General features: G+C 39.7%; 1 protein-coding gene across 4 annotated transcripts; it reads right to left on the reverse strand.

Moving 5' to 3' along the window:
• Positions 1-11,602, reverse strand: LOC105051818 (protein CELLULOSE SYNTHASE INTERACTIVE 3). Of its 4 annotated transcripts, none has more exons than XM_073243244.1 (6): positions 11,332-11,602; positions 11,078-11,128; positions 10,858-11,004; positions 10,504-10,619; positions 7,220-10,283; positions 1-2,589 (listed from the first exon to the last, which is right to left on the reverse strand). In XM_073243244.1, exons 4-6 carry the CDS (start codon positions 10,575-10,577, stop codon positions 16-18), a joined length of 5,712 nt encoding a protein of 1,903 aa, XP_073099345.1. In that variant the 5' UTR covers positions 10,578-10,619; positions 10,858-11,004; positions 11,078-11,128; positions 11,332-11,602; the 3' UTR covers positions 1-15. The 4 variants fall into 4 exon arrangements, with proteins under 4 accessions (XP_073099345.1, XP_010930736.2, XP_010930738.2 ...); XM_010932434.4 differs by having other exon boundaries at positions 10,504-10,621; positions 11,074-11,128; XM_010932436.4 differs by having other exon boundaries at positions 10,504-10,621; positions 11,078-11,136.
• Positions 11,603-14,760: the final 3,158 nt, after the last annotated feature.

Genomic DNA, 14,760 nt, shown 5'->3' on the forward strand with positions numbered 1-14,760 from the left:
AGATGTCTAGCTGTATCACTGAATTATTATAAATAAAGACTTACCAGTCAGAGATCTAATAAGCTCGTTGGAAACGTATTCTTGGAGTGTATGATTTGAGAATAAATATTTGATCAACAATGCAGACTGTGCAGCAACTTCAGTGTTTGATGACAGCAGCAGTTCCTGTACTACCAATATTCCCCCAGCCTCTGCTACTGCACGCCTATTTGTCCTGCTATGCATAACTAAGCTTTGCAAAGCACAAATTGCTACCATTTTCATCTCTTCTGTTGGCTGGTCTTCCAGCAGGCTAATTAGTGCACGGCATGCAGATACCGAATCACTCGCTCTAGCAAGTATATCATGCTGGAAAAGATCACCCAATGCGAGAGTTGCCATAAACTTTGCAGTCTGTGATCTAGTTTGTGGATCTAACAAATACTGGGAAAGAGGAGCTATTGCATATTTGGAAACTTTCATTTCTCGCACTCTCATATTGTTAAATAATGCTTCTAGCAGTCTACCAGCTGCTTCTTCACATTGATGAGATCTTAGTAGCTCTAGCAGTGCATCTATGGCACCAGCCTCAGCCATCAATACAGAACTTGAAGCATTATTTCTCTCCTGAACAATGAGGGCACTGAGGGCTACTGTGATGGTACTCTTCATCGTTGAGTTCAACAACCTCACCAGCACTAATAATGAAACTTTGAAGTAGTATTCAGAATTAGATTGGAGGACGTTTGATAGAACTAGTGCTGCTGACTCCCATAATGCATGACTTGGTTGGGGATCATCCTGGACAATGACTTTAGAAAGCTCAGAGATGCCCCCAGCATCTGCTACAGCTTTGGGCCAGCTAACAGAAATACTCTCTAGTGCTTTAATCGCAGTCTGCTGTAAGCTCAAAATTCCAATTCCAGCAAGCTGGACAAGAGGAACCACAGCATTTTTCGTAGTAATATCCTGCTGGAAATGTTCCTGTTCCAGAAGATGAGACAGCAATTCAGTGCCAAGCTGCTGGATGGCTTGGGATGGGGACTCCAAAAATGATATCAAAGGCTCGATTACTTGACTTGGAGTTAATTTCAAAGTTGTGAGGCTTTGTGGCTTCTCCAGAATATTTACAAGTGCTTGCAAGGCACTGTGTTGCCCCCACATGGTAAAATCTGGACGTTGTAAAACCAAAAAAAGAGGTTCTACCATTCTTGCAGCAGCTGAGCTTTTAGCAATACCGCTGTTATTCGTTAGAATGCGAAGCAACTCTGCAATTGAAGAACTAACAGAACTAGGTGCATCGAGGATCATCTCAAGTGAACTGTCAATAATTCCAGCTTTAACCATGTCCAGCTTGCACTGAGGCCGGTCTTTTCCCAATTTTATAAGAGCACTTATACTGGCCTCTGAAAGTTGATAATTCATCCTAGAAATATATCTAACAAGAAGATCCACAACTTCATTTGTTGCTGCAATATCTGCATGGTGTTCATCATCCAGTAATCTCTCGAGAGCTCGGACACCAGATTCAACCACCACAATTGAGTCTGACATCATTAGTGATATTAAGGGCTGGATACATTCTGACACAATTGGCACTGCACGTACACTTGAGTTCCCAAATAAAACATAGCAGAGATCAGCGGCATTTTTCTTGAGTTCCAAGGATGAGCTGGCTGACAAAATTCTGTGAAGACTATCAAGTGGATTACTATCAACATCAGTCAATGCTGATGCCTTGGAAACATTTCCAGCAGTTAGTTTGATCAATGCAACAAGTGCAGCATGTTGCTCCCTCTCAGATCCTGCATCAAGCATGTCAACTAGTGGTTGAATAGCTTGCCTGGCCATTTCAGTATCTCTGATATTTTCTGCATCAAAAAGTTCCTGCAAGGTTCTTGCAGCACTAAATCTAGCATTTCTTGAGCCCAAACATAGAACAGCTATGAGCTGATTCAAAGTGCTTAATGAAGCTTCATGGTGAAGCAGGTCAGAATTGCTGTACAAGATTCCCAAAAGATCAGTTATAGTGGTTTCAGTTGAGTCTTGAGGACTCAAAGAGAGATATTTAGTTAAAGCTTCCAGAGCCCCAGCTTCAGCCATCACCAGTTTGTTTGCCTCATTTCCTTCTGCTATTTGAGTCAGAAGGCGAACAGCGATTGGAGGTGCGCCTGGTCTATCTGGCATTGGTCTGAGAAGGTCAACTAATAAGGGTATGGACTTGCGAGCAGCTGCACCATTTCTCACATCTTCTATCTCGAAGAGATGCTTCAAAACAACTTGACCAGGGTTATTTTCCAAATCAAATTCTTTAGACAAAGCAACAAGGTTTGGCATATCGGATTCTATGTGTCCAATCAAAGTTATTGCACCCCCAACAGCACCAGAATTTGCAATAGCAAGCTGTATCCCTTTACTTCCAGTACAAACAAGACTAGCCATGGCTTGAGCAGCAAAGTATTTATCAGCAACTTCATCAGACTTCAGCAACAAAGCAAGAGATGGTATTATCCGCATGGTGGCTGAAGATTGAACCACCATTTCATCTTGGAACAAAATAGCCAAGAGAAGGGCACTGGTCCATATGCCCTCTGTATCTACATACTCTGCCTGAAAATGAAGAATGTTTACAATAGTAAAAGCAGTCTAGATGAATACACAAATAATATAACTAAATTGATACTAAAGCAAACAAAAGACTTACAAGCTGATTGGAGCTTGAACATGTACCATATATAACTGCAAACTTGACAACATTCAGATTTGTTTTGTTTAGTTATCAGTCAAGTTTTTAGAGTAGGAAAATCAATTATTGATCATACAACTCTCATAAAAGAAATATTCTCATCATCTATTAATTTTTGTAAAAACATTGCAAGATTGTCTCAGAAAAATTGTCCAAACAGGTAAGAGGGATATCTTCTTAGATAAGAAAACTTGGTCATATCAAATTTTGCTATTTCTGCTGCAAATATTATTATCAAATTGTGGTATCTGAAACAGTCTGAACTTTTCTTTTCTGCAGCTTCCAGCAGTTTCAGCATTGAAAGTAGTTAAGATTGCTTTTGTTAGCAGAGAAAGGAAAAAAAGCACTTTTCAGAAAAACAGAAAGGAAAAAAGATCGTTTCTTCAGTTTTTATGTAATACTTGACAAGAAAGTAAATTTTTGACTCTAGAAATGGATAAGATAGTTCTGAAGATGACATTTTCATCAGAAAGTCATAGGCTGCAAGGATCATTCACAGTGTGATCACACAAAAGGGAACTTGGAGAACAGGGTCATCAATTTTCTTTCTTGGTTCATTGTTATAGAACCTTTCTAAAAACATCTTCAATTAACTTTGTGTATACAATTACATACTGGGTTAGATCATTTATGGAAAATTTAAAAGCCTTCATCCATTTTCTTTTTATATATATCTGTGTGTACTTATACATATATACATAAACATGGTGCTGAATAATGTCACAGTAACTATACATCTCTGACCTAGAAAATGCAGTAATTAATAAATAAAGCCATCAACTCATAGTGATCGAGCATGGCAAAGAAGTTTAATGGGAAACCTACATAATCAATTATATCTCACTTAGGGTCTGAACACTTAAATCAAGACAAGCATGTGAGCACAAACTTGTAGGCATGCTTTTGTTTTGTAAGGAAGCATGTATCTGTGTACATATAGTCATGGTATCGAACCAGTATGTGGTTTGGTGAGGGGGGGGGTGCGGCAGTGTTGTGGAGGTATGGGCATGCTGACACTGTACCAAGAGGCATTAGTACAAGGTCCGGTACCAAGATCACGAACCTTGCATTTTAGCCATATCTGATTTTTTCCGTAAGTAATCATCCACTTAAAATAGCCTTTGCACAAATCTCAACAACTCAATAACCATAAAATTATTGCCAATAATAACAAACCTTAACCCCAAATCAATTTTTAGATATAAGAATCCATAAATTTTTTCCACATCTTCCAACCATATTAATTCTTACGTTATTCCCTCTTTCCACAGCCTTTTCTATAACTTTGAGCCTACTCATTAGGGCTTCCTTATATCTTCAATGCGCACGCCCTTGCCATCTTGGTTCTTCACCATGATTTCCTCTAGTCCAACTCCTATACACATTTTAACAAACATATTTCTCACAGCATTGTCCTGCTTTATCTGTGGATCAGAGTTAGTATATTTTTGCTTTGACATGGACCCAAAAGTCCAGACCACTTGTCATTCTCAAGGGTATGTAGTGCATGTAACATCACAGAAGCATCTCTTATTTAATGTTTTCTTTTTTGATTCTCAGGTACATGCAGTGTGTATGTTCAGTCACTTTTGGCCATTTACGCATCTGCTTGAACATTTAAGTAGCCATTTACTCTGCGTAACCCATTAACTGATGATCCAGCGGTAGATTAGAAATCTTAATGTGCCCCATTTTAGATGTACTAGATTATTAATCCGATAAATAGTAAAGACCTTATTATATATGCTACCTAAATTCTATTACAATTAGCTTGTTTTTTTTCTTCCTTTTCTAAAATTCTAATATGTTTGTAATGTTAGATCCCCTTGTATTAAATTTTCTCCTGTCACTTATACTATTCACAATAATTTATGCTAATAAATTGATTTAGAATTTGCTTCTAATTATTAACTTAGACAAAGCAGCTTATTTTGTAAAGATTGTATACTTTTTCTATGGCATGGTTGGAAGCTTAAAGAAGAATCCCGGAAAGCTTGCGATAACATTAGAGGCAGGCCTTGATAGGAAGTTGGTGAATGAGGATTCATAAAATCAATCTTAAGTAGCTGGGACAAGGCTTGATGATTATAATTTTGATTTGTTTAAACAATGCAAATTTTGTTATAATCACTAAACTGTTCGAACGAATCAAGATTGGAGTGTGTTAAGATGGTCAATTGGTTCGGTTACCCTAGTAATCTCAGAAGCGTTGCTCATTGTAGACCAAGCTACGATTGCATAATTGTGGGTTAGGTGTAGGCTGAAACTTGCTTCCCCTTTAACAAGTCTGTTGGGTTTGGCCCTGCTTGTCAATCAATGGGCAACTAAGAATCAAAATAAAATGTTGAATTCATATAAAAAATAATGCACCAGGACCTGGCATATACACTCTTCATACCATCTCTGTTCAAAGGTTTAAACTTTAAAGAGACAAATTAACACAAGGACAGAGAATAAAAGGTAGAGTGTATATGCAAATTTTACATCAAAATCTCCTTATAATAGCAACATGATGCCCAATTCCTTCCTCAAAATGGAAACTTGAACCAGTTCTCTCCCTTTCTCACTATTTTTGGCTTCTGAAATGTAAAGGAGGTGAGACCAGATTTGGGCTGGTTTTGGGGTGCATATGGCTTGACCATGATGTAGCCAAACTAGACAACCACTAGAGAATGTTTCAATTAATAAATTTTCACAACCGTTCCACGTGTTTTGTTTTGACTCTTTTACTTTTTGGCCCCTATTTGTCAAAGATATATCCATTGTTTGACTTTGGTAACAAACACTATCTTTATTCTATGAAGTTTCACATTACAACAATGAAACTTGACAAGATCAATGAAGGCGATGTAAGTGAAAGGCATATCACATGTACAAACACATCCGAAATTTCCACAAAGACTTATGTCAAAATCTTAGCAGACTACAAATGTTCAAATGTTTGTGGTGATAAACCATTATCTTAAGCCCATTTCAGACTTAAGCAAGCTGTAGCCGATGATCAATATTTGAAACCAACCCTTTTTATAACTAAACCTGGATAGTTAGCCTCCTATTTACACCATATAAATTCCTAATTTGGGTTTGGTATTTAGAGAAGTTCTCTATTACCAACCCCCATGTCTCAGTAATTTATCATGATTGGCTACAAACCATGAACTATTTACACAATATTAGTGGGGGACGGAAAGAAACAAGTACCTACCTTTGTCCTTATTACAGATTTGTAGAGTTAGATTTGGATGATGTTGGCATCTTGACGCTTATTTCTTTAATATCAAAGCACGGAAGAAGGCTTGATTGAATAAAATTTTAGTTACAAGAAATTTCATCATAGAATTGATTAGCGCTCAAAGATATGCCTTAAAAATTTGCCAATTTGGCAAAGAAAGAACATGGAACTTTCTAGCAACTGCATTATCTTTATAGATTTGCCAATGTTACGTTAAAGGATTGTGGCTTCTGATTCCTTCTATTGAGCGTTGAGCTGATCTCCACCATTTTCATCATAGTTATCTTGACAATTCAGTGTTCCTTGTATATTTCAAAAATATTTCCTGTACTTTACCTATTTATTTTGCCATATCATTTATCAAGTTTCTGTTAGAAAGGCAACAAGAACATGCTTTAAACTTCCAGCATATCTCAGCTCTTCACAAATCCAAAAATCTGATAACAAAAAGTACTTTGTTTGTGTATCATACATTAAGCTAAAATTCTACAACATTATATCAAGTGTTTTATGTGTGTGTCATGGACTCATAGTTGTCTTTTATCTACTTCCTGATGTATAATTACATACTTTCAGACAATGTTCTTCATATGGACCAAGTTAAAAAAATCTGTACTTTAGAGCTATCTGATACCATCTTACAAACACTTGTCAAACTCATATTATTCAATATTTACCACCTCCATGCAACAGCACTAGCAGCCATACATTCAGCTAAACACATAAGCTCCATGTTTTCTCATTCATTCATTCTTTATTTGAGACAAAAAATAAGATGAAATTTAAAAATTCAATGATTTCACACAGCATTTATGTCTACGTTGCATTCATTAAGATAAGCATATAGGATATGAAAATGTTAACATGGTTTAATCACAAAGCTAGACAAAGTTGAAATTAGAGCAAATCCAAGAAAGCTAGGAGTTGTTGAGTTCAGCATTATAGAAATTAAACTGACTGATAAGCAGTTGAAAATGAGATGGCCTGGACTGAAATTGCTCATAACATGAATCTGACTATAAATATAAAGAACATAATATATCCCACTTCAAATGGCTGGGATTGCTTGTTAGTTATTGCTATCAGTTTCACTTCATGAATCTTAGATTTATGGTCAAATAAGGTTTGAGGGAACTATGATAAAAAGCTATTGACATAACAAAATAGGTAAAGGACAAGCATACAGGCAAACAAACACACATACACACACACACACAGAGGGAGAGAGAGAAGGAAAAAAGAAAAAGGAGTTTGTGTCGAACCTGTGGATTAGCAGTGTAACTTGCAAGCTTATCTGAGAGAACCTCAATACCACCAGCCTCCATGACAGTAAGTTTGCTCTTAGCATGGGAAGAAGAAATAATTGCAAGCAACCACAAGGCAACTGTTCCTCCCAATATAGTTGCTGGATCAGGAACCTCATATTCATCCCCGTCCTGATGAAATACATTTCTGTCCATATAACTTCTACTTGTTCGGATTTCAATTTCTAGGGAGCTGAAATTGGAATGATGTTTCAGCATATCGACTAGCACATCGATGAGGTTATCTAAAAGTCTGGATTCTTCAAGTGCATCTATTGACTGTTGCCTGTGCTCCTTCATAGCACATATCAGAAGTGCTGCACCACCAATTTTCACTTCTATACTAGAAGACTTCATAACTCTATCAGCAAGGGAAGCTATGCACCCTGGCCTTCCTACTAAAAGATCAGCAAGCACAACAGGTTGGTCCCTGCAGAGTCTTGAGAGGATTTCAATTTCCTTATCTTGCACGGGAGGAAGCCCAATAGCCAGACATTGAACCAAAGGCTCCAAACTTGCTGGAACTTCAGCAAGGGCAGCCCAAGGGGGATTGGTGAAGTTCACATTCTCCTTTGTCCTAGCCAGCAAAGCTAGTGCATCCAGTGAATCTGAGGAATTAATGCCTTCCATATCCATAGCTGCTAAGGAATCAGCAAGTGCACAAATTAAGAAACGATACTGAGAATTTTCAGTAAGCACATCACCAACTGGGAAGTGGTTCAGTAGCTGACAAAGAGCACGTGAAGCATTTTTCTTGCCTTCCAATGTACCTTCTCCTAGCACTCTTGTCAATGCTGAGATCACATCTTCTTCTAGAGCTTCCCCAGCAATCTGTGGGTCTGAGAGAAGATTTGCCAAAGCAGCTATTGCAGTTTCAGCAGCATCAGTGGCTGATGTTTTTGCCATCTTAATAAGAGGCTTAACATCGCCCTCTGCTATGTAAGACATCCTATTTGTAGTTTTAGCCTTGGTTGGACGGGATAATGCACCCAAAGCCCGAGCTGACTGTGTTGCAACAACTTGAGTTTTGCTGGTCAAGAGCTTCATGCATGGATGGACAATCTCGTCAGTAGCAAGACTGTCACATATATCTTGCCGGGTACTAAATAAATCGGCTAGAACAGAAGCAGCACATTCTTGAGTTTCTTCATTTGATGAGTTGAGAACTTGGACAAGGGACTTAAGTCCTTTATTGGCTGGAGCACCCTTCTGCACCAAGTCTTTATGGGAAGCCATGGTTAGCACATGACCCAGGACTGTAATAGCATGGGACTTAGAACTGAGAGAGTCACTTAGGAGCAAGGCTAACAACTGATTGATGGTAGCAGAATCGGCATAACATATTAGCTTCCTGAGTGCCTTAGATGAAGCTTCTTGCCCTTTTGGGCCACCACTCTTCAGAAGCCATAATAGAGCTGGGACAGCCCCAGCACTCTCAACACATGCACGAATGTCATCGCTGTGACAGCACAAGTTCCATAGCACATGAGCTGCATGTTCCCTTGCTTTTTGTGACCCCGTTTCCAATAGCTGCACCAATGGAGGGATGCCCCCAGCAGCTGTAATAGCCCACTTGCTGTCTTCTACTTGGTCTGTCAAAATTCCCAGCAAAGCAACTGCATACTCCTGATGCTGCTCGCTAGAAAGCCCAAGCAATGATATCAGCAATTGAATGCCCTCTCTCTTGCCAAGAGCTTCCCATAGTCCGATACCATTACAGCATAAACTCGTTAAGGAAAGGATAAGATGTTCCTGAGCATCTGCAGAAGCCATAGTTATCAACCCAATGAGAACCTTCTTTGCATCGGAATGATTAAGCAAATTGGAGAAACAAGCATTGCCATAGAGGCTGGCGAGAGCCTCAAGAATGCGATCCTGGACCAATTTACTGTCACGAGGCTTTAGTATTTTTATTAAGATATCTTCGACCTGAGCTGGGTCAAACATCTTTTCTTCATTGCCCTCAAAAACCATCAGGGAATATGCAAGTGCTCCAATTATATCAGCGACTGGAGCAGCCAAGCGGGGAGCTTGGGAGAGTTCTCCAAGGTAAAGTATCAGAGAAGACATGCCACCACAAATATTTGCCAAAGCATGAACTGCATGTCCCTGTAGAGCATGACCAGACCCTCCTTGCATGCACTCCTTGGAAGGAGCTACCACCGCACCAATGAGAAATGGGAGGCCACCAGCATCCACCACAGCTTTCTTAGCCATGGTGGACTTCGATGAAAGGGCCTCTAAAGCATCAGCAGCACTAGCTCGGACAGAAATATCGTTATCCCGACTTAGAAGGTGGAGTAGCACTTTAACAGCTCCAGCATCTATGACTTTAGGAATGCTATCAACAAAGGCTGAGATCAACCGGGCCAAAAGGGAAGCGGCATTTGACCGGGCAGTGGTGTTGTCTGAAGAAAGAAGGCCAGTGATAATCTCCACCCCTCCAGCCTCAAGTGTGGCCCTCCAATACCCATCCTTGTCACCACAAAGATTCCTCAGGGCCCCAGTCACAAAACCCTCAACCACCCTGTCTTGCTTAATCTTAGGGTTGAGCAGGTCCCAAAGGGTTGGCACTACACCCTCAGTAACAAATATTTTCATCCCAATGTGATCATCGGAGAGCCCACCAGAGGAAACTTCGAAAATGGCTTCAGCTGCAGCCTTCTTTGACTTGGAAGATTTGGACTTCAGAAGAGAGAGTAATGGTGGTATGCAACCTCCCAGAAGGACCTTAACTCGTAGATCTTCTTCCTTGCAGAGAGCACTGAGGGTTGCAGCCACATTCACTTTTGCAGTCGGTGTTCCACTTCTAAGAATGGAGATGAAAAGTGGCATAGCCTGGGAATGGGTACCAATCAAATTCCTCGCCTCTTTTCGTGATCTGGCAATTGCAAGCAGCCGTGCAGTTATCAGCTCTTTCTCAGATGGAGAAGACATGTTTGCATGAAGCTGCTCCAAGAACCGAGCCACTGTGTCCATGGTGCTATCAGAGTCATCCATTGCTTCTCCTCCATTAGATTCTCTGAAAGGGCAAAAAAAAAAAAAAAAAAATGGAAATTACGTTATGGATGTCTTTAAACTCCAAGAATACCTCAATTTCTATCAAGTTTAACCAAGGTCATGAAAAATGCAATTCGCCAGGCCAATATTTGTCAGGAATAGTCCTTGCACAAAATCTAACTACTCCAAAAGAATGCTAAAAATTTTGATGGAATTGTATGCTTCTTTTCTATTTTGAGTACCGAGATTCAGATGATGATGTAGAAGATGTAGGAGAAGCAGGTGCTTGAGGCTCTGGTGAGCGAGACTTCAGCATGAGTACTGGCTGTCACCTCCCCAAGCTTTCTTTTTGGGCAAACTCTATACACAAACAAAGCAAGCAATTCTCTCAGAAAAACTGGATATCCAAAAAAGAGTACCGAATCATCAGTCCCATGACCCCAGTTCGAGCAATTATTAGAAAGTAGGGAAAGATTGCGGCACAAGAACCACAGATCTAAGTCCCCAAATCAGAGACCCGAGACATAAAACGCAGCAACAACAAGAAAAAGATGTAAACTTTCTTTAGATAACAGCAAGGCAGAAAGAATCAGTACCTGCAAAAAATTAACAGCAAGAGCTCACTTTAGAAACCACGCCGTTAAATTCTTTCTCCTCTCCTCCTCCGACTCCCAACGGAGGAGGCAGCTCGCGGATCAGACCAGAAAAGCCCCTACTTGCGTCAATAGATCGGCCGCCACGACCTAGAACACAAGAAACGCTTAAGATGTCCTCCTGTTTCCAATAATGCCACCCCAATTAGAGAAGAATACCTACAAGATCTCGCCAAAGATCTCGAATTGAACCCTCTCCACAGCTGGGTCCAGCCTGGGATCCTCGAAATCAGAAAAAACGGAATAAAGAACCACACAATTAGGGAAAAAAATCCCCAAAAGAATGAAATGCATTAAAATCAGAACTAAGTGATGATTCAACTGAAAGAAGACCAAAGAAGTTCAAGAAATGGATGATATATTGAATTCTGTCCCAAGAAATCTGACAGCATTGGCATTGGAACCGAGCGGACTCACCTCAAGAATCCGAATCGAAGAGGAGGAGGAGTGGAAGGCGAGAGGTTTTACTTTGGGGGCGGTCCGGTCACCGTCGATGGGGTCCGGTACCAATTGCCGCCAGGAATGTAGGAAATGGCGGCGAGAGGGAAGGAGGATTTCCGTTGGCGGGCGGTCTCTTTCTCTTCTCTCTTTTCGTTCCTTTTTTTTTTTTTTTTCACTTTCCTCTTCGCCGTTGTTTTCGTTGGAGACTGGGGGGGAAGAAAACGGGCGTCTTGCTCCCTTAGAAGAAGTTGGGGGTAGAGATAGAGAGAGAGAGGTGTTGAAGTCTAGAGAGAGTCTGTGCATGATTTAGGGACCTAACTCCGGACACACAAGAGGACAAATTAGTATAAGTGGGGTCCATATTCGCGGACTCGGACCGACCAACATCTGGCTCGCGGATCGAGCCTGGCTCCAGAACGTAGCATGTAGCAAATCTGGGCGTCCAGGAGGTGGTTAACCGAACGGTACCGAAATCAAATGGGACCGATCTTATGAAAGTTTATAATAATGGCCATCATACGAAGGCTACTGTACCGGTTTGAAAGTCCTACAGTTACAATTGCACGGTAGAAACAGAAATATATTAGGCAGAATTGTTATTTTGCTCTTATCATCATCATAATATTTATTTTGATTTCATTTGATTCAGATCTTGTCTTTCACATAAAAGAATTGTTGATATTTTTCACAACACAAATTACTGGATCATATTTTAAGCAACTTTCAAAACATAATTTTGATTTTATGATTCGTACTATAAAGATTGCAATTTTCAAAAGCTATGTAAAGTACCACCTGATGATTTATATTGTACAAAAATATACATTATTGTTTTATACAAAAAATATAATCTAAATCTATTTAAATCAATGTACCAATTGGTTAAAGAAAGAATCTAATAGGTGCTGATAATTTTTGGCATATAGGATTAATGATACGGTCATAGCCATTATTTACTTTCCTTATACACTCATGGAAGATAAAAGTAAATTCACAGCAAAAATATCTCTCATAACAAAGGGGAAAAAAAAAAAAAAAAAAGATTAGGTTGCTCACGGAGAACTTGCATTTTATGGATATTAGTGTACAACAATAAAATCTCATTAAAGATCGAGTTTACTGTATAGTGTATTAGTGTAGTCTTGAACTAATAGACCAGAACCTTACGCCACCAAATCAATAGGTGTTCGAGTCGGTGAAAGCTTAACCTGTCCTAACCTTAACCTCATGTAAATGGAGCCGAACATAAGTGGGTTCCGTACATTGTGGTCACTTGTGGTCCTCCTTGGTGGTGCTACGAGAGCAGTTGAGGGGCCAAACGGCGTTGTACGGCCCTAGGCACCTTTTTCCGCCTCCCGAAACAGAACGGAGCTGCCCTTCCCTCTTCCGTCGCCGAAGGGCATCGCCCTCGGTAAGAACCATTATTATCCAAAGTCCAGCATGATATTTCCCCTGAGAGAATCCGCATCTACCGTCCACGTCACCACATGATCGACGTCTTGCCGTTCAGATCATGACGTCCGCACAAATTCCTATGCGAACAACTTTGCAATCATCACCCGCTCTTCGCGCTTCAGTCACCTTTTCCTCTTTTTATCCTCGTCGATGTGCCACCCAAGGAAAATACTATTGGGGCGCCCATATTGCACCCATGGGTTCCTCGCGCCGCAAGTCCATCCGGTCATGCCACGTGTGATTTAACATCTCGTGGACCGTAATTGGGAGCTCTGAGCTGCAATGGATTGCGGCGTGAGCGAGATATTTTTGGATTAATTTCGCTATATTTTCTGGCAAAGAATTAATTTCGCTACTAGGCTGCATGCCAGGGCATGACAGCGGTATCCACCATGTGGGAGCCTCGCATTAATGGACGGCCTGCACGGAACGTTCAGTAGCCAACATGGCCACTGTCACGTACCAATCTACCACATGTTAGTCTCACCTAATTTTCATCGAATCACTTAAAATCTCTCATGGGACGTTGGGAGACCTGCACTAGCATGAAAGTTGATGGTTTAGTAGAATAAAAAAGGTTGAAGAATTGTTGTAGTAAATGTAAACCACCATTATAAACAAGTCTTGTTGGATAGGATTAGTGCCTAATGAAATCACTGTTAGGGATGAAGGCTCTTAGTCGACAAAATTTCTAGGTGAGCAAATTTTGTTTTAGTATATCTTTGAAAAGAATGATGGACTACCTTCTATGGTGACACTTTTCTTGTAGAGCAAATTTTGTTCAAGAAATGGAGATTAGGATTGTCTTTTTTCGATACTACATCATTTGGCTTTCTGAAAATACCTATATTATATATACTTAAAATTAGGTTTCGGTATCATCCACTTTCCATATTGTGAGGTTTTTTAGGATCCCTGAGCATCAAGTAGCAGCCGAATTTTAAGTTGATTACGTGTGATTAAACCCAATTTTATGATCACGTATGATATCATATTGGATAGATGATATGTTTTAACTATGATGAATGAATGATGGATCACCACCATTAATTTCATCATGATGGGATGGAACGAGGGAGAGCCTGGAACCTATATTTGTTTAATTGCCGAGCCATTTCACTCAAGCACCTGTTAATCACTAGAATGCATATTATTTGTACCTATTACTTTCAGTCCCAGATTTTATCATTTATTTATTTGTTTATGTATTTATTTATCTATCTTGGTAGAAAGAACCATAAGCAATAGCTACATAGTAGGGTAATTCCGAAAGAATTTACTTAGTCGGTATTTTTAACATGTTGAGCAATCAAAATTCTTGCCAAGCTTGGGATCATCTCATTACTTTATCACTGTCAATGTGCAAACTCCATTAGTGGATGAGTAAAAGGGTAACAAGAATATATGGTTAGTTTTATTAGAAAGCTGGCCTGGCTAGCTTCAAGTTGAAGATTTAAATTCAAGTCTAGGTCCTCCACTTTTTTTTTTTAGGTCAGATCAAATATATATTTAGGAGCCAGACCAAGATTTTGAAGGTTAGTTTAGCAAGGATGAACTATATTGAGGCCAATATTGCAAAAGAATTTGGATTTAACTGATTGGTCTGAACTTGGGGTGGGTTGACCTTGCTAATTACTTCATGTTTTTGACTTGTTGTTTCATAAACGCAAAGACTCATGATTTGGCACTTGTCACCCACTGGGTCACATCACCTAGTTTTTTAACAATCAAATTGAACAAGTCTATTGCAGTTCGGTGAAAACATGGTCAACATTGATCCTTGCAACCATATATCTTCCGTGTGAATTAAAATAAATGAAAAGGTTTCTATCAGTTCGAGATTCTCTTCTTTTTTCTTAGAAAACTCTTTTTGTTTATAAAATGAGGCTAGTCTGGATTAAATGAAGGTTGATGTACACCAACCTGACCTTAAAGTCAAGCAGCTCATGC

The sequence above is a fragment of the Elaeis guineensis genome, chromosome 9 (assembly GCF_000442705.2).
Source record: "Elaeis guineensis isolate ETL-2024a chromosome 9, EG11, whole genome shotgun sequence".
NCBI lineage: Eukaryota > Viridiplantae > Streptophyta > Magnoliopsida > Arecales > Arecaceae > Elaeis > Elaeis guineensis.

What these genes read in the sequence shown, in the direction of transcription:
- LOC105051818 (XM_073243244.1), bottom strand. Translation starts at nt 10,577, where the DNA reads ATGCTGAAGTCTCGCTCACCAGAGCCTCAAGCACCTGCTTCTCCTACA. An exon ending in ACATCATCATCTGAATCTCG is followed by an intron (nt 10,284 to 10,503) that starts GTACTCAAAATA and finishes TTGCCCTTTCAG; the next exon opens with AGAATCTAATGGAGGAGAAG. An exon ending in GTTACACTGCTAATCCACAG is followed by an intron (nt 2,590 to 7,219) that starts GTTCGACACAAA and finishes CTTCATTTTCAG; the next exon opens with GCAGAGTATGTAGATACAGA.